General features: G+C 34.9%; 2 protein-coding genes across 2 annotated transcripts in view; one reads left to right on the top strand and one right to left on the bottom strand.

The window, feature by feature from the left end:
• Nucleotides 1–20,361, bottom strand: part of LOC142344868 (uncharacterized) — a 577,092-nt gene that overhangs the window by 275,723 nt on the left and 281,008 nt on the right. The window lies entirely within an intron of this gene.
• LOC142344857 (T-cell immunomodulatory protein-like) lies at nucleotides 2–10,580 on the top strand. The gene is made up of 2 exons (XM_075396891.1): nucleotides 2–569; nucleotides 9,082–10,580. The coding sequence occupies exons 1-2, from the start codon at nucleotides 17–19 to the stop codon at nucleotides 10,392–10,394; spliced, it is 1,866 nt and encodes a 621-aa protein (XP_075253006.1). The 5' UTR covers nucleotides 2–16; the 3' UTR covers nucleotides 10,395–10,580.

Raw genomic sequence — 20,361 nt, 5'->3', positions numbered from 1 at the left:
AAATGACTTGATCAACATGACTGCAACCCAATTACTTCTGTCAGTCCTATCAGCATTAGCTGTACTTCATAGCATAGTTGAAACTGCTTTTATCAGCAGTGGAAAACATGGCCTTATTACATCTCTTGGGGATTTCAATAACGATAAGTACACAGACATTGTAACGATAAACAGAAACAACTCAATATCCATATGGTATTATAAGGAAAAAGATACGACTGACGGATCTAGGATCTCCAAACAGGGAGACTTGGTTGTCGATGATCTGAGAAGCGATCAGTTTATTGTCGCGGCAGTACCTGGCGATTTCAATGCAGACAATGCGTTAGACGTAGCTGTTTTACTATCCACTAACACAACCGGACGCAACTATGAATTGAGAATATTTTACCACGATCAAAGTGACGCGACAACTCTGAAATTGTCTCCGGAAACCTGGGATTTCAGGTTTAACGGTCAACCATTGATTGCAGACATCAATGGAGACCAAGTTCCAGATTTCGTTGGGAAGTTATCGGGCAACAATACCTTGCATGTCGTGCTGACTGTGAACGCTCAGCTTAATTCTGGTAATTCCTTTAAAACGATTCATTTCTCTCAATCAAATTTCGTCGCAATGAAGACTTTGTATAGCTGCGAAGCTGTAAGCTGAGCGGAGCTTTATTGCGGTGCTCTTGGTTTTTTTTACAATTCAAAGAATTTGAATTGTATTGGGGCGCTGTCTTTTTTAAAGATCTGTTCTTGTTATTGGAGTGATTTTGGTCACGCCGAAACAGGAATTTTGGTCACGCCGAAACAGGACGTGGGGCGGAAAAGCGAGTGGTTTTTCACTTCAAAGTAGAGCGAGAAAACGGTGTTGGAACAAAAATCCGCTTTCTCGCTATTGGTTTTTTCACACGCGGCAATTACTTTTTGATTTTTACAATTTATTCGATTTTTTATCGGATTTTTAAATTGTTTTCCCACTCCATTCATAGTTCATTTTAGGCCTAGTTTTTTGTTTGAACCAAATTTTCATTTCTCGCTAGTGGTTTTTTCACATGCGGCATTTTGAAATTGATTTTTTTAAAATTTTTTTGATCTGATTTTTTAGAATTGTTTTTCACAATTCACTCACAGTCCGTTCTAGGTCCAGATTTTTATTTAGTCAATGAAAATTTTTTGAATTGTACGTCAGCGTTTGTCCTGCTGTTTTTTGTTTCGTCATCTGATGCTCTTTCGTTTTAGATTTTGTTCTAGAACATTCTGTCGCTTCGTTTTCACGCTTGATTTCTTGCTTTTCGCGTGACCTAAATTGCTCGCATTCAGAATTTATGTCTGTTGCTAAAACAAGTTGTTTGTAATATAAGAGAGCATACGGGACGTGTAGCCTAGTGGTTAATGCAGCAGGCTCTTAGTCGGGGTTGAGCGTTTGTACCTCTGCTTCGTCAAAAATTTGTACAACACTTTTGAATAGTTGGCCACGAAAACTTATTCTATAACTGTTTCCATCTGTATTTTACGGCGCGCAAGTCTATTCTTTTGCAGCAATTCCGACAATCTGCCTGCCATGTATTCTGTTTTAGTCCTAATACGATTTTTTAATTCTGGCACTTCTCATCACGATTAACTCCTTGATTTTGTGGCTCACTTAGAAATCAAGTGATTTCAATTGCGACTTCTTATTGGCAAAAGCCTAGCATACGTCAAATAAATATGCTTAGAAGCCAGTAACATTACTCAATGCTAGTCTAAAGTAATTGCATATAAAACTCATTGTTTGAAAGTTGGGCAGACGTTTTTGGTTACAAAAGTTACGTCACATATTCCACCAGCGTCCCTAACTTGGCCGTTCTTTTGCATGAAGATGTATATCTACATTGCTGGCGCATAGTTTGAGTGAGCTGTTAGATTGGTCTCAATGTATAACTATATTTAATTGCTCTTAAACGAAATTCGTAGAATTGTTTTATTGCCTTTTTGTTAGCTGGATTGAAGCCTGACGCTTCTAGGCCTTTCTCAAACGAATTATTGATTTTTTGTTTGCGATGCTAATCTTTTTAATGTAAATTGCGAAATATGTTACAAATTTTCTCCATTTTTAATAAATGTGTTTATTTCCTCTTATTTCCTTTTTTTCATATTTTTTTCTTTCTGTTAACTGGCTAGATAACAAACTAAAAAAAGTTGGTGATAGGACAGTATGTGATCAGAGATGACTTTCCTTCCCTGGTTACATCAAGAACCATTTAAAAGCAGATATTTAAAAGAAAAAACAATAACTGACGCTCTCGATAACTGAAATGCAAGATTTGACATCTGAAAGATGTAGCGTATTGCTACAAAACATAAGGTCAGCGAGTAAAAATCTGGATGAGTTTAGAGTTGTTCTGAAAGAAGAAAATAACCCTGGAAAAATTTTTGCAATTGTTCTGACCGAAACATGGTTGAAAGATAATTCACCGGCAAACGTCTATAAGCTTGATGGTTTCATTTCGCCTATAATGTGCAATCGAGCCCGCAGAGGAGGCGGAGTTTCAGTCTCCGTGAATGACGGGCTAAAATTCAGGGTTGTCCAAAAAAAAGTGTCGAAGACCTTTTGCAAATATTAACTTTGCAAATTCAAACGAACCCAAAAGATTTCCTCAATATCACAGCTCTCTATAAGTCACCACAAATGCCCCATAGCATGTTCCTTAACAATTAACAAACTTACTGATCACTTAACAGCTGTGGGATACCTGAGTGGGAATAATTTGTTATGTGGGGACTTTAACTTAAATATGCTTTTGCCTACGAATGAATCAACGAGTTTGAAAAATTTATTGGAGGCATTTGCTCTGACAATTACGAATAATCTCTACCCCACAAGAACTACAGGTAACACGGCGACATGCCTAGACGTGTTTTTCTTGGATTTTCAGTGCAACATACATGTCCAGGATTACAATGTTAGTGACCACAGTTTAGTTAAGTTGAAAATGCGCAACTCCTTAACAATGAATACAGAAAACGGTTTCAGAAGACGAAACTGGAAGAAACTTGAGCGAGAGGATTTCAAACTGTTTTTCAACTACAAACTAAACATTGCGCTTAATGATCAAAAACAGAATTTTCACCTCATGGAATTGAACTCAGCCTTTATTTTGTTCAACTCAGTTTTAGAAACTACACTCGACACTTTCCTACCCCTCAAATTCAACAAAGCTAACATAAAACATAGAGATTGGATTGACAATGACGTAAAGAAAGCTACAAATTCAAAACAACAGTTCTGGCTACGGTATAAAAACGAACCAACCCTCACTAACTTTTGGAATTGGAAAAGAAAAAAAACAAGTCAAATCAATGATAAAACATAAAAAGCAAGAATTCTTTGAACATAAAATTCTCAGTAGCTATGAGAAAAAACCACGAGAGTTTAACCAAACCATAAAACTGTTGAAGAAGGATTGCCACGAACCAAAAGTTCTTATCGACGAATACCCAACACCAAAATTAAATCCTTCTTCGTAAAAGTCGGACAAAAACTGCAATCCAATACGAACCTTATTCCAGCTGAAGCTGTGGCAAATGTGACAACGATTTCAAATACTTTTTACGTAAAGCCATTTGAGGCTCAAGAAGTTTTTGATTGTATTTTGTCTGTGAAACCGAAGCGCTCTACGGCTCACTATGAAATGTCAAACTGGTTCTTGAAAATTATCAACCCAGTCGTGGTTCCTTATCTCTATATTCTATTCAACAGAATTTTGGAAGAAAACATTCCAGCTTCTTTAAAAATAGCTAAGGTGATACCACTACACAAAAATGGAACCAAGAACGAAGAAACTAATTACCGACCTGACTCCAGTACTCTCTAAATTATTTGAAAAGCTTTTAGCAAGGAACATCAGACTTTTTGAAAAAATTTAATATACTCAATGTTGAACAATATGGCTTCAGTGAGAAAAGAAGCACAGTTGATGCAATTTTAAAGCTGGTAGAATGCATAAGACTGTCTCCAAACTTCCTGGCAACTTTCTTTGACTTAGCTAAAGCATTTGACACCGTAGACCATAATATTCTGATCCTTTAGCTAGAAAAACTAGGCTTCCGTGGCCCAATAAACCGAATTCTTACTTCATACCTAACTGGTGAAGAACAATATGTTGAGTTCAACCAATCCACATCTAGTTGTTTACCAGTTATTTGTGGAGTACCTCAGGGGTCTGTTTTAGGACCACTTTTGTTTTTAATCTACATTAATGACCTTCCCACTTTGCAAACTAAAAGTCAGATAGTTCTCTTCGCCGACGATACGGCTCTCAGTGGTAAATTAGGCGCTGACACGGCAGAAGATTTTGAAAAAATATCAAACTGGGTGACTCTAAAGTCTTTCCCTAAATAAAACAAAAACCAAAACACTTATTTTTGGCACTGCAGCAGGCGCAAATCAGGCTAAGCAGTTTGTTCCAAATAGTCAAGTAGTGACTTCAGCAAAATATTTGGGTCTCGAAATAGATCACAAGTTGAGTTTCAAGGAGCATGCCAATCAGTTGCTGAAAAAAACTGCCAAAAATGTTCCGTTGCTGTATCAACTCAAAAAGTTTTTGCCTTCTTCGGCATTGTTTAGAGCATATAAATCCTTTATTCAGCCAATCTATCAGTACGGCATACTGGTGTACGGTACTGCTGATAAGAAAATAATGGAAAAAATTGAATATCAATAGAAACTGTTGATTCGAATTCTTTTTTAAAAAAGAAAGTTCGAGTCGACACTCAAATTGCGATCAAAATACAAAATACCCCTAGTGAGGGAACTTCATGTCTACGAGCTTTTGAAGCTTCTGGCAGCTGTCTTAAGACAAGCACATGCCCATCCAGAGATAAATAGCTACATAAGCCCCAAAGAAATTCACACACTATTTGATCCGGAGAAAAGAAATAAAATTTTGAAAACTGAAATAAGACTTACAAAACAAAATAAAAAGTCCATTAGAGTTCGCGTCAGGTTCCTTTGCAAGGTTTTAGTGAAGTATGACATAAGTGTGTTAAAAAATATTCTACAACTTGGCAAAAAACAATAACTCTTATTTGCATAATATTAGAGATGTCTACATATATGAGAATCCAGAATTACTCGCTATATTTTGGTTACAGAAATGCTCTCAAAAAATATCAAGACACCTGAGAACGGACATTAATAGTCTGATGGTGCTCTTTCAAACTGATGATAACTTACTGGTTGTATGTTTATTCTGTCATTTGGTATCAGTTTGAGAACGAATTTATTATTATATATATGTGTTACAATTTTTCTCCATTAGAGATCATTTTTCAGTTAGAGCTTGTTGTTGCTTGTGTAATATTTTCTGAGCATTTTAGTGTCAGTTACATGAAACAATGTTGTTAGTTTGTAAGTGTACTTGTAGTGCATGAAAAGTAATTGAAATTTCTTAACTTTTTAGATTTTTTTGTGCAATTGTTCGAATTCTGAATGGGCTAGTTCTTCGGCGTAGAATAATTCGAGTCGCTTTTCCTCCGACCATTTTTTTGATCCATAATTTTAATCCAGTATATTTGAAACAGGGAGTGAAATGGATGAAAACAAAGTATTTAGTTCGAAGTGATAAAGAAACTTGAAGAGCAGAATGAAGAGAGCTGCTTTCTGTTTTTGCTGCTGGAGAGCGTGAAAAGTGAGTGTGAAAAGAATTTGCTAGACAAGCAAGTTCTTTGACGTCCGCCGTTTGCAAAGCAGTTTTTTATTTCAACTTGAATTTTTTCAATCAAATGTTTTTTATTAAGCACCTAAACCCGCAATAGTACGTTAAAGAAATAGTAACTGTATTCTTATTTTTATGCATTTCTGTTTGGGCTGTTTGTGGGTGAAAATCGAAATCTGTGCTGGGCACTTCACTGAAATATTTTATGCAAATCTTTAAGCATTTTGTAGAAGTTTCTGTTTGAAATTTAATGAGAATATTTTTTTTATTTTTGACTTTCTTCAGTTCCCTTTCCTCAGTTTTCTTTACTCGAATTATCTGTGTTGGGTTTTCTTTCAATTGGTATTCCTTGAATGAATTAAAACTAACTGTATTAGACAGTCGTTCGCAAATATTTTGTGTTGAAGTCGCATGAAATATTTATCAAGTGCTTCTTATATTTTTGTTGGCAGATGGATTTCTAATGGTGATTGTCCTGTTTTTGCTTTGTCATGCCCTTATTTCGTGCCTCATAGTTACCTGATGTTTTTCCTTTAAATATCCATTGATAGTGCTATAATTTAGTTCATATTCAGATAGATCTCAGGGCCATATCTAGCCGGTTTTTTCATCTAGGCCTGTAACCCCTTATTTGTTTATGTTTACTAAAAACAACCGCAGATTGACAGTTTACTGATTAACATTAAATACCTAAAAGCCTCAATATATAACTTTTTGTGTTCCCTGATGATGAATTCGCATATTTGGTTAATAAATTCATGAGAAAATATGTGATTGGTGAAGTAATTATTCTGATAAAGGAGGTGCTAATACGGAAATTGTATTTGTACTTAACAAACATCAAGAGAGGTACAAAAGCCGGAAATTGCCCAGATTGTAGCTCAGTAAATATTTGCGGAGGACCAATACAACTCAAGGTACAGCCCAGCGGAACCCACGATCACCAGAACACCGGAAAACCAGCCTGACAATCAGTTGATAAAACCTGACAATAATCTTGAAACTTCTTATTCTTTCTCTGAAAAACTTTGTTGTAATTTCTGTTAAATAGTTAAAGATTGAAATGGAAAATCTTTAAAAAACACTAAGTCATAACAGGCATCTATTGAGCAAAAGTAACTTCGTGTTGAGCTTCTAAATACAAGTTAATTAGTGGATATATAACGCATCTAAACCGCTCAATAAGGAGCTATTACTAGCTAACTTTCTTCAAATTATATCGCTAAAAATAGCACTATGAAACAACTATAATAAGTCCTTGTACAATTATTTAAGTTAGTTACCCCTATTATTGATCTTTAAAACACCAGGATAATAACTCTATAGGTTAGTGCATGGCATGCTTCAATAAGTTTTTTTATAATTAGGCAGTAGGTCTATCATGTCGGTGACGTTGTTCACAATTTTCTAATTCGAGTTGTTTCCGAAATTCTTCTGGATTTGTTTATCTAAGAAATGTTTACTTTTCTCATGATTTCTAAGATCAAATTGGAGTAGTTACTTTGGTCAAGCCGAAACAAGAGCGAAAAAGCGAGTGGCTTTGCGTCGTGAAATTTTATGCTCTTTTTTCAGTGGAATGAGAAAAAGGTGTTGGAACAAAATTTACTTTCTCAGTAGTGATTTTTTGTTAACAGGATGCATATTTTATCTGTTTTGATTCTATTATTGGCTTTTTTGTAATTGCTCTTCCGAATCAATTTGTTATCGCTTTTGGGTCAAGTTTCTGGTGTTCTCAATAGAAATTCCTGGAATTGAAGTTGAGGTCTCTCCGTTATGTTTTTTTTCATATCTCCGCGCATTTTTGTGATTGTTGATAGCTAAGTTGAGTAGTTATATCGGTCTGGCCGAATCAGAAATGGGAGAGAAAAATTGAGTGATTTTGCTGTGTGAATCTTTCAGCTCAAATTTTATGTTCAATAGAGGAAGCTTTTTAAAACAGAAAATCGTATTCTCGATAGTGATTTTTGGTGGTCACATGCCGCAATATGAGTTTTCTTATAACTGTTTTCTTTTTCTAGTTATAAATTTTTGTTTCGTCAATAAAATTTCTTTGAAGTCCAATTCAGGACGTTTCCTGCTATGTTTTTTTGTCAGTTTTTTAACAACCATATGAGCTCACTCTCACTTCAAATCTGCCTTTTGTTTAATCATTCATGCAATTTTAACTGAACTGCGTTTGTGACGTCTTTTAACTCCTTTTGGAGCGACTTCTTGTTCGTTCGCATGAGTAAATTTTTGGTCACACGTGAATTTCTATCTCTCAGCCTGACTTTTCGTCTCTTTGATTTTTAATTACTTTAATTGATTGAAGGAGTTATGGTCAACTGAGTTCACTAAATTAAGGATATTTGAGGTCAGCTAATAGAAACATTACATAAATTTTACAATTTCTCAATAGAAATACGAAATCTCAGCAATTTATTAAGAAAAACTAAATGTATCCTATTTTCATGTGCTTCTTGAGACGGGTCTACAAACCTGCCGGAAGCTGTTTTCTGGAAAATTGCCCACTATGTTTTTCGTTAATTCTTTTCTTACGTTTTTTTACTTGCCAACAAGTTTCCTGATTTGGGAAGCGTGATACTCTTACAGCCCGAAGACTACAAAAGCCAAATCCTCGCAAGTCGTTTGAAAGCAGTTCCGCGGACATTATACGGTTGTTATTTTAATGACTTGAGCTTCAATTTCAATAAGCGCATGACTAATTTTTGAAAAAATGCAAAATGGTGTTTTTTAGAAGGTCAAATAGGTTATAGTTTCCAAATAGCTAGCATTTTTAACGAATTGTGTTTTCTGTTAGCCACAAGTCCTTTTTAAGACATTTTTAGCCTTTTTGAAGCAATTTTACAAAGATGTCGCTGGCTAAAAACGTCCCAATTTTTGTAGCTTCCGCTCAATTCAGCGTGTCGAGGACGCAATTAATAAAAATTGAATTGATTGATCAGTGATGCCTTATAAACAATAAAGAACGCTTCCATTTCAATTTGCTGAGTGTTTTGATAGCACCCAAATTCCATTTGTTTATGGAACTCTTCCGTCACACCAATAATTGTCGAAATTATATTAGTGTTTGTTTATTCCGAAATATGTCATAAGTAGTGAAAAGAAGAATTACAATGTGGAGATATTTTTTGAGTGGCATCTTTCGCCGGAAAATGTCAGTCCACTGAAATTGACTGGGCAAAAGCGCTTTTTAATAGCTGATGTACTCCTCATTTCGAGGTCGAAAAACGATTTTGACTGAGTCAACGTTTCAAGGCACACCGTTGCCTGAAAATTGTCAACTAAAAAGGATTTTTAGAGCTTGAAAACGTCTGTAGTCTGTGTTTGTATTATTCCATATAGAGCATTTTAATTGAGGATTGAACCAACAATTTATGACGCGATTTACGTTCAGGTGAAAATGTGGAAGCCTTCAAAACCTACCGCTTCAAAAGTGTGGAAGGAACCGAGTTGGAGGGAAGTATAAACGACAACTGCGGACATTCTTTTGCCCATGTAGTTGGAGACAACCAGCCTGACATGATCATCTGCATGGACAAGTCGTTCCAGGTGTGGGAAGGTGATAGAGGGCAGTACTCGTTTCGAGGCGCCATTCCCTTTCCAACGGGAAAAACTGTTCATGGGAACGCGATAGTATTGGACATTGACCTGGATGGAAAACAGGAATTTGTATTCCCAGTTTGTGTGGACGAGGATTGCAACGAGTCTGAAATGTGGTACTACGAAATTGAAGAAGCGGCTGACAAAAACCAAGAGTTCGCGGCTGAAAATTGGATTCTGCTGCATTCGTTTACCCAAGAGTCTACATCTACGACCAAATCATTCACAAAACATAGCATGGGGAACCCGAAGTTGATAACGAACAACCTCATATTGCGAGCCGGTGATGTTGATTTCGATGGGTACCCTGATTTTCTGACTGTTTTGAGGACTCAGGATGATAATGTGCGAGGGCTGTTTTTGCTCAATAACATTAAGTGCGGAGGAAACGCGAAGCTATGCGGGGGGTCGAGAGGAATCTCAACTCGGGATCTGAGTTTGCCTAACGTGGAAACTGGGGTGTTCTTTGACTACAAAGAGGACGGTGGTAACAATTTGATTTATTCTGTCTTTCAAAATGACGATTACACGATGGGCAGTAAAGATATAAGTGATAAAGGTGATTCGTCCTTCCTCAAAGTCATGGTAATTGGAGGTCATTGCGGACCTGGAGGTGACGATGAGCAACAGTGCCGGTTTGGCCAAGATGTGAACTACGGTGCTAACTTGCCCGGACCAACAATTAAATACGAGACCCAGGGTTCGGACGGAGGTTCTCGCGTAGGCGTTTGGACCCAATTGTCTCAGGGAACGCATCAAGCTGTACAACCGCCGTGGGTGATTTTTGGGCTTGGACAGGTCGCCAATTTTGTCGAGAAGCTGACAATTACTTTGGCCAGTGATGATAAAGTTGGTGAAGCATCTATGGAAAATGTCATTCCGAATTCCCAGCTGATTTTGATTCCGTATCCCCCCGACAAGCCGTCCAAGTGGGCATTCCAGTTACTACTTACGCCCAGTGACATTATTTGGAAATTTGCTATTGCCTTACTTAGCGTAGTTGTGGTTTTGGGTCTCATTGTCATCATTCTACAGTATCAGGAAAAACGCGAGGATGACGCTGAAAAACGCGAAGAGGCACACAAGTTCCATTTCGACGCAATGTGAACTGCTGAACAATTCACGGCCGTTTTGAAAGGACTACCTATCATCAAGAGTTGAATATCGTTGCTTGCATCTAGTTTTTATGTAAATTTGGTTTTGGAACATATCGTTGTATTGAAAATTCTTTGAACAAATAATTACGAATTGCATGTATACACTTAGTTTAAAATTCATTTTTACAAACATGAATACTTTTTCACTCTAAGAGCTGAGCTAAAATTTCAACCAGTTTTGCAGAAAATATTAGCCTAAATACTCATGATTACTTAGATCTTAAAGCAAGTTCAGTTGATATTTAATTTCAAACAAAATTGGTAGCAATCATTGGGGCCCTGTTGGTCTTCATTATAGCCGCGGAGCTGTAACCTGGCGTAGCTATATTGCGGTGTTCGAGGTTTCTACAATTCAAAGAGTTTGAATTCTATTGGGGCGCTGTCTTTTTCACGACTCGGAGAGGATTATTGGTGGAGCGTCTTTTGTTATCGGTAATTTTTTGGAGAGTATTTAAAACAGGATATAAAAGTCAATGCAGCATGTGAAAACTAAATGTTTAGGTCAAACGTCTGAACGAATTGAAGAGCAGAGAGAAGAGAGTGACTTGCTGCTCATTTAGTTTTTTTGAGAGAGCGAGAAAAGGGTGTAAAAAAATTGTCGCTAAGTGGGAGCAATTTTTGATCACGTGCGGTTTTTTGAAGCAGGTTTTTAGTTTATACTCCAATATTTTCAGTCAAAAATGTTTCATTTATGTTGTCTTCAAAGGCGTTGTCTTCAATTTTTTATAGCATTTGGGGAGTTGTGTGGTTTTGAGAGTCGTGTAATTGGTGTAGCAGTTTTAACGGTATTTTAATTTGATTGATTTTTGTTTACAGTTTTTTGTTAAAGAAAATTGAGTAAATGGCTTCCGATTTCTTCGATTTTATACTTCTCGCTGTAGTGTTTCTTGGTCAATTCTTAATTAAGAGCTGTGCTATAGGTGTTGCTGCTATGAAGTGACACTTGAAGACTAGACATGGGACTTTTCACTAAAATAAATTAAAACAACTTGCTAATTTTTTTCTTCAGTTTTTCTGTTTTTTGCATATTTTAATAGCTGTTAATTTTTCTGAGACATGTATTGGTTGGGGCACTGATACACGCCAAGATTTAATTGAAAATTTACCAGAATAATCTTTTGAAAGCTGCGTTTTGGCATTTTGTAGAGAAGAGAACAATATTTTTCAATTTTGTCCTTCATTTCTTTTCCTTTCCTCGGTTTTCTCTTTATAAAACCATTTTGGTAGATTGTCTGTCAAATGGTAGCTTGTTGCTAGCCCTTTTTTACAAGATCTTAGTAGTTTTTGCTGATAGTTATTTGGAGTAACATTTTTTGAGTTGTAGGTCAGGCCTTGTTCTGTTGTTTTCGTTTCGTCGTTTGAGGATCTTTCGCACAGCAAGGCTGATTCTTCTCGCGGACTGTTTTTGCGTGCGTGACAATATTTAGCATCAGCGTTTGGGTCATTTGCGTTATTTGATTTTGATCATATGTGACCTACCACACTCTAGAAACTGACTTTTTCACTTTGAAACCTAATTTTAATTTGAATTAGCTTAGGTCAAAGAAATGCGTATCTTAAGGTCCATAATTAAGGTCTCTAATAAAAAGGATTTGCAGAGAGATTTTGAAGAAGCCACATATCTCTGAGAGTTCTTTTTAGCAAATTTTAAGCTGCGTCGATAACTATTTAATTTTATTTCTGGATCTGTTTCTATCTGTATTTTACAACCTGCAAGTCCATTTCGCAAGCTTTTCTGGCAGTCTGGTGGTTATGTTTCAGTGTTTGCGTGATCGTGTTCTATTGAGGGATTTGATCTTTCGTCTCCACGTTAACAATTGAGGTTAGCCCCCTTAAGCTTTAGCCTTCTATTGCCTATGACAGCCTCAAGCCAGCCTCTCGGGAGCAATTCGTCTGGCGTTAGTCAATTAAGTTCCCCTCACTTAGTTGAGAAAATACTTTGAAAAGAAATGCGTCATTATTTACCTATTTTAAAAGCAAAAGACTGCTAACCTCAATGTCTCGAGTTAATGAATTGTTTCTTTTTGAGAAAGCAAAAGGTAAGTGTTTCTTATTGCCAATTCATTCAATTCAGTGATGTATTCATTCTAAGAGATGCAGGTGAAAATTGGATGAAAGCTCTAGCCTAAGAAAACTGCAGGTGTTGCAAATGGGGGATGAGATATAATGCGAAAGCTCGATTAGGCGAATAACTTTTGTAGCAATTAGATGAAATTTTTCATCTATCTAACTTTTTGTGTACATTAGGTAGATACAAATCCAAACAGTGAAAGACGGTTGTTAAGAAGCCAGTTGACGATATAAAATACTAAGTGTCCTTAGAACTTGTCTTTACTGGTTACAAAAATAGGGTTTTTTAAAAGAAAAGTTTTTGTTTCATATCAGTTTACTCTATCCTCCAATTATAGCAACTGCGGGAGCCGAGCTTACAGAAAACAGTTTAAAAAAGACCCCCAAAGAACCTTTGAAACTTCAAAACTATCATTTTTGTCGATAATCTTTTGTCAATTTTTATTTTTTATCAGATATTAACCGCTTCCTGTGCAATGGCAATCCTGAACTTTATCTATTTACCACTTATATTGAAAAAGTAATTGAACTCAGTGGAATACGGAAAGAAATTATTAAATTTTTATTTTGTCAAAGTTGTTGATTTTGCTCGTTTCTACATTATTAAGATCATTTAATTGTTCGTTATATTTAGAGTTCGACTAATTAAGTAATTGCTATGCTTGAAAGCCACTCAAGTACGTGGCAATGCATAAAAGCTCCAGTAAATCATCATCCAGGTAAGCATCTGAAAAAAATGTTTTATCGTAGATATTTGTTTCCTGAGTTTTTATGAAATTTGTTCAAATTATTGCTCCGACCCCTCTTGAGGGGGGGGGGGGAACTATATATTCAACTGGTTTTTTTTGTTCAGACAATTTTGACCGATCGAGAGAGAGTTGTGAGTGATATCATTAAAAAGCGCGTCCAGCGTAGAATATGGAGGCAGCAATAACTTTATACAGATTTTTAATCAAAATATAACATATCAGCCTTCAATGAAAAGACGAATTTTTTTGGTCTGTCTTTTTTACTGTTTTTTTAGAATGCCGATCTACGAATCTATTGCGGCTATTTTCTGGCAATCTGCCAGCTATGTTTCACATTTTCCGGAATTTTTGCCTAAGATTTCGTCAATTTTGCTAAAAATATGTAAAAATTGTTAGCAATAGTACTGTTGATTTTTTTTAATGACAAAAAGTCGTTCACTATTTTGATTTAGTTTTTTTGGCTAAAATTTTGGCTAAATGGTTCAAAATTCAGCCTTTTTCAACAAAAATTGCCCGAAATAATTATCTTTAGTCCACTTTGAATAAATTTGCCCGAAGTAAACACACAAGAAGAACTAAACAATCTTTGTAACTACGAAGGGAGCTAGTCCTACTTACACTTCCTTTGAGAGTATTTTGGAATAAAAATTTTGCCGTTTTTTGCTAGCTAACTTTACGATTATCAACAACGCAGCATTTATTTTTGATCGTTTAAAGAACATATTATCTGCATATATAACATTCGGAACTATTGAGTGTTCCTAATGGACCTACAGCAATAGCAAGACTGGTTTTGGTCCGATCGTGGACTTACAATCCAAAATTAATTCGGATTTTAATCAGCCGGTTTTTTTAAAAAAAAATCGATCTTATGTTAAGTAAAGAAAGAATAACTCATCAAAGCTCAGTGTTGATAGGTACCACTGGTTTCATAAGAAGTTCCAAATTAATGTATGTGGTTTCTTTACTCGAAAGATTTTTGGTCGTCTTGACTTTTTAAAATGTGTAGACCTTTATAATGATTTAAAATTGAATTTTTTTTGCGCTTTAAGTTATGGTTTTCTGGCTTTGATACTACTAGATTTCACAACTTTTTTTATAATTAGGCAAGGACCAATTTTTCACGCTTTTTTTCTCGTATTGTCACATTATCCAATTATTGAAAGTTCACATATTACTTTATTGGCGTCGTGCAAGATAAGACACAACTGAACGTAATAACATCTTTAAGGGCATGAATTATGGTTTAAGCGGCTTCGACAACCCTTTCTCGAAGAATTTAATTGAGTTTTTTACATCTGTCTGTAACTGTCGATCTTAAAGTCATTTTAGTCCAATGGACTTTTCTGGATTCTCACAGGTCTCATTGGCTTTTTATGGAGAAATGAGCCTATATTCTGATTTGAGTAGATAGCTGATGGCTTTCATGACTTTAAAAACAATTAATTTTAAAATAAAGAAAAATCATTTTTTATCTTTTTTGTCTATTTGTTACCTAGTCTCTTTTTTATTGGTCATTTTACTTTTAAAGTTTTACATTTTACTTCTAATGTTTTAAGTATTCGTTATGAATTTACTGTCTTCGACGCATGTTTTTCGCAAAAAACAGTAAACTGGTTTCTGATTGTCTAAGTTTGACGCTCTTTTTGTAGATGTAAAAACATATTCTGAATAATTACAGCTCTATAGCGCTTCCTTTGGACGAATAAACGAACCTCTTTAATTATTTATTTTTGTAGCTAAAGGCTTTCATTACTTTGAAAATTTTTCCTGTTGTCATTAAAGACTTTTTTCTGTTGTCATTAAAGAGAATTCGCATAGCACACTAGTAGCTTTCGAGGTAGGCTCAATTGAACTTATTTTGAGGGGCAAAACATGCGTTTACGGCTTCGGCATCGTTTTCTCGCAAGTTTTAATTGAGTTTTTTTCGTTGTCTATTTGTTGTGCTTTTTGTAACCGCATAGAAAAATGAATAAAGAGGGTCTTAACGCCCTCCTATAGAGGCGTAGGTGATCGTAATTATGTTGGATGTTTTCAATAGCTATCTAATAGGTTTCATTACCTTGAAACTATTTTTTTCAAAAACTTAAGCCAATTTTTAACTTTGCTGGTTTTTTGTTCTTTTTTTTTCTGATTGTTACCGACCCTTATTATGGAGTGGTCCTAGTTCTTTTCTAGTAAAGTACAATTTGCTTTGTTTAGTTTCAATTTTATCTGACGCTATTTTGACCTTGATTATAAGTTTTTTATAAATGGACATTAAGTTTTGGATGTAATTAATGTTGGTTGTTATTGTTGTTTGATTTTGTTGATCGTTTTGACGTGCTATCTTAATAATGGCTGATCTCATCAATTTAATTCGGCATTTTTAACTCCATTGAGTAATCTGCGTTTGAGGTGATCTTTTTGTTCATACACATTTTTTTGAAAAATACTGGAATTTTGGTTTTCTATCCGTTCCTCAATTTGGTAGACATATATGCCAAAACTGCGGATTAGCGGGGTCGGAACTTGATGTGCAAACGCACATTACCGAGCCTTCTTGTAATTGTTCAGTTTACGCTGTATTTATGGTGATTTTAACCAACCCAGTGCCAATTTCGGTAGGTATTTTTTGGAGGAAAATGAACTTCAGTTGTTTGCTCTATATTATTTACAGAAAGTTGAATAAGCAGAAATTATCAGCTTTTCTCAAGATAAAAAATTGTTCTTAAAACCAGCCCAAAAGGAGTTCAGCTGTTTAGTTGCTGCCAAACAATTTTTCCCTGATTTTAACGGAAATTTATATTTTTTTTACAAGAAAACTTCATGCCCAGAGAAATATTATCTATCCTGAAGGCCTGTGATTTTTATCTCTTCTCGTTCTCAATAAATACAACTGGTTCATTAATTTGCAATAATATTAAGAGTTTTCTGAGCTTTAACAAAACCTGTGAAGACGTCCACTTTTCTCGTACTCCATTTTAGAATTAGATCTTATTTTGGCATCAAGTTGGTTATAGTTTCTGTGATTTCCTAATTTGGTTCATCCAAAACACAGAAAAGTGATCGGAAATCGAGTTTGAATTGATAAAGTTAAATTATCTGCCGCTTAATGAACGGGGGGTACTTAAATTGCGTTTGTCATGGCGGGAAACACACCACCGTTACAACAATACTTCCTGATATGTAGACCTTTATAATGATTTAAAATTGAATCATTTCTTGCGCTTTAAGTTATGGTTTTCTGGCTTTGATACTACTAGATTTCACAACTTTTTTTTTCTTTTTAGGTAAGGACCAATTTATCATGCTTTTTTTCTCGTATTGTCACATTATCCAGTTATTGAAAGTTCACATATTACTTTATTGGCGTCGTGCAAGATAGGACACAACTGAACGGAATAACATCTTTAAGGGCATGAATTATGGTTTTAACGGCTTCGACGCCCCTTTATCGAAGAATTTAATTGAATTTTTTACATATGTCTGTAACTGTCGATCTTACAGTCATTTTAGTCCAATGGAATTTTCTGGATTCTCACAGGTCTCATTGGCTTTTTATGGAGGAATAAATGAGCCTATATTCTGATTTGAGTAGATAGCTGATGGCTTTCATGACTTTAAAAACAATTAATTTTAAAATAAAGAAAAATCATTTTTTATCTTTTTTGTCTATTTGTTACCTAGTCTCTTTTTTATTGGTCATTTTACTTTTAAAGTGTTACATTTTACTTCTAATATTTTAAGTATTCGTTATGAATTTACTGTCTTCGACGCATGTTTTTCGCAAAAAACTGTAAATTAGTTTTTGATTGTCTAAGTCTGACGCTCTTTTTGTAGATGTAAAAACATATTCTGAATAATTACAGCTCTATAGCGCTTCCTTTGGACGAATAAACGAACCTATTTAATTATTTAATTTTGTAGCTAAAGGCTTTCATTACTTTGAAAATTTTTTCCTATTGTCATTAAAGACTTTTTCTCCTATTGTCAATAAAGAGAATTCGCATATCACACTAGTAGCGTTCGAGGAAGGCTCAATTGAACTTATTTTGAGGGGCAAAATATTCGTTTACGGCTTCGGCATCGATTTCTCGCAAGTTTTAATTGAGTTTTTGTTCGTTGTCTATTTGTTGTGCTTTTTGTAACCGCATAGAAAAATGAATAAAGACGGGTGTTAACGCCATCTATAGAGGCGTAGGTGATCATAACTATGTTGGATGTTTTCAATAGCTATCTAATTGGTTTCATTACCTTGAAACTAATTTTTTTTTCAAAAATTTAAGCCAATTTTTAACTTTGCTGTTTTTTTTTGTTCTTTGTCTAATTGTTACCGACCCTTATCATGGAGTGGTCCTATATCTTTTCTAGTAAAGTACAATTTGCTTTGTTTAGTGTTTCAATTTTATCTGACGCTATTTTGACCTTTTTTATAAGTTTTTTTATAAATGGACATTAAGTTTTGGATGTAATTAATGTTGGTTGTTATTGTTGTTTGATTTTGTTGATCGTCTTGACTTGCTATCTTAATAATGGCTGATCTCATCAATTTAATTTGGCATTTTTTACTCCACTGAGTTATCTGCGTTTGAGGTGATCTTTTTGTTCATACACATTTTTTTTTTGAAAAATACTGGAATTTTGGTTTTCTATCCGTTCCTCATTTGGTAGACATTTATGCCAAAACTGCGGATGAGCGGGGTCGGAACTTTATGTGCAAACGCACATTACCGAGCCTCCTTGTAATTGTTCAGTTTACGCGGTATTTATGGTGATTTTAACCAACCCTGTCCCAATTTCGGTAGTTATTTTTTGGAGGAAAATGAACTTCAGTTAATTGCTCTATATTATTTACAGAAAGTTGAATAAGCAGAAATTATCAGTTTTTCTCAAGATAAAAAAACGTTCATAAAACCAGCCCAAAAGGAGTTCAGCTTTTGAGTTGCTGCCAAACAATTTTTCCCTGATTTTAACGGAAATTTATATTTTTTTTACAAGAAAACTTCATGCCCAGAGAAATATTATCTATCCTGAAGGCCTGTGATTTTTATCTCTTCTCGTTCTCAATAAATACAACTGGTTCATTAATTTGCAATAATATTTAGAGTTTTCTGAGCTCTAACAAAACCTGTGAAGACGTCCACTTTTCTCGTACTCCATTTTAGAATTAGATCTTATTTTGGCATCAAGTGGGTTTTTGATTAAATAGTTTCTGTGATTTCCTAATTTTGGTTCATCCAAAACAAGTGATCCAAATCGAGTTTGAATTGATAAAGTTAAATTATCTGCCGCTTAATGAACGGGGGGGGGGGGGGGGTACTTAAGTTGCGTTTGTCAAGGCGGGAAACACACCGCCGTTACAACAATACTTCCTGATTTTTCTTGCGCCGCATGGCTCAAACGTATTTAGAATGAACCAATTATCTTTTTTATTTTGTCTTTTTCTCCCTAAAACTTTTGCCGAAATCACTGCCCAGTGGTGTGGAAAAGATGTAACAGTTACAAGAATACCCCTCTTTTATGCACTTATTAACTTATTTCCATTTAAAGACAAATGTTATGGACATATGATATGAGTACTTTATAGCTACAGGTGAAGTCTGAAGTACCGCTTTTACTTCTTTAATTGATATTCAACACGTAAGTTTAATTTAAAATTTTCGTCCAAGGATTACATAATTTACTTTCGACTAATCGAGTTTTTACCTAAAATCCAATGTCTCATTCAAATATTTTCATTGGCTTCGGAAGAGGGAGTTCTAAAGCTTACGTTGTCACCCAATATTTTTAACTGGAATACTTTAACATTCGTTTTGATTGAATTCACAAGAAACGTGAACTGTAAAGCTTTGATTAAAAGTTGACTTGATTTCTTGGTTGACTTGGCAACTTATTCTGCGTCAGAAAATTCAGCAAAAATTAAGCTTGAATATGCAAAACCTAATTCGGCAACGCTTGTATCTAATAAGCCGATTGAATTTGATTGAAAGTTCTGAACTTTTATTTGCTAAAAAACAAAAACGGCTGCAAATTAAAACAGTGTTCTGTTTGATAAATCATTGGTTGTGATCAAAAGTTTGTCTTTTTTTCCCACATATCGCTTTTTCAGCTGACAAAATTTTGCAGAAATGTATCTCTATCAAAATGATTTGTTTTAGTTCCAACCTTCAATAAGTCAAGTATATAAGAAATAAAAAGGGATTGTTAAAATGTCCAAATATTTGGTCATTGGTGTAAGATATATGTAGTATACAAAAACACTCGCAGTTTAAGTTAATTAATCTTCGAATTGTTGCGCAACTTCATTTGCTGCAAGTGAGAGAAATGGAAGTTTTCTAAAGAAGTTTTGAATTAAAGCTAACGCCTGTTGTGGCGAGCTAAAAGCAAAAGTGATCACAAATAACAAAGCATCATCAAAATATAATTATATCACCGAAACAAAATGAATAAACTATTGTTAATTATGGACATTTCCAATCAAACTTTGCGCGGGATCATTACTCTTGACATTTGAGAATGTCAGAATTGGTCGGTTCTTTTTTCCAGTGGCTATTTACTGTTTTTTACCATAGCTTGAATATAAGTTTGTCAGCCTCAAACGCTAATGTTTCATACGTTTTGTTCTTGATTTTGAAATGAAGTTGTCAGGCCGAAGAATCAATTTTTATTCCACTCTGCAGATGGTCCTTGCATATGCTGTGGCATAGTTCCCTCATTTTCATTGAAAATTTTGAATCAATACACTTTTTTTAATCGTATTTCAAAGCAAATTATCTATTCATCGTTAGTTTTGCTTACTAACCTTTATCCTTACACAACTGAGCTCATTACTGAGCTGAACTTTTGCATTGATTCTGTGACTCTGGTTTCCAATGAGTCTGTAGCCGTCCAAGAGGTGTAATAAAAGAAGAGCTCAAAAAATAATGAAACATTTGTTTATCTATCATTAAGAAATAGATGCAAATCTAATCCCGATTTCACAATTTTTTTGGGACTAAAGTAAAAAAAATTTTGTATGATAATGCTTCTCTCATGGTGTCTGAATCCTGTTTAAAAGTCAATTCTTTATCTTTTACTTTGGTTTAATCTGAACCTTTCCCTTTCTTTTCCAATTTT

The sequence above is a fragment of the Convolutriloba macropyga genome, chromosome 8 (assembly GCF_964194025.1).
Source record: "Convolutriloba macropyga chromosome 8, txConMacr16.3, whole genome shotgun sequence".
Taxonomy (NCBI): domain Eukaryota; kingdom Metazoa; phylum Xenacoelomorpha; order Acoela; family Convolutidae; genus Convolutriloba; species Convolutriloba macropyga.
This window is presented reverse-complemented; position numbering and strand designations above follow the sequence as displayed.

Coding starts and splice junctions, on each gene's coding strand:
- LOC142344857 (XM_075396891.1), top strand. CDS start 17: ATGACTGCAACCCAATTACTTCTGTCAGTCCTATCAGCATTAGCTGTA. Junction 570..9,081: donor GAACGCTCAGCTTAATTCTG/GTAATTCCTTTA, acceptor ATTTACGTTCAG/GTGAAAATGTGGAAGCCTTC.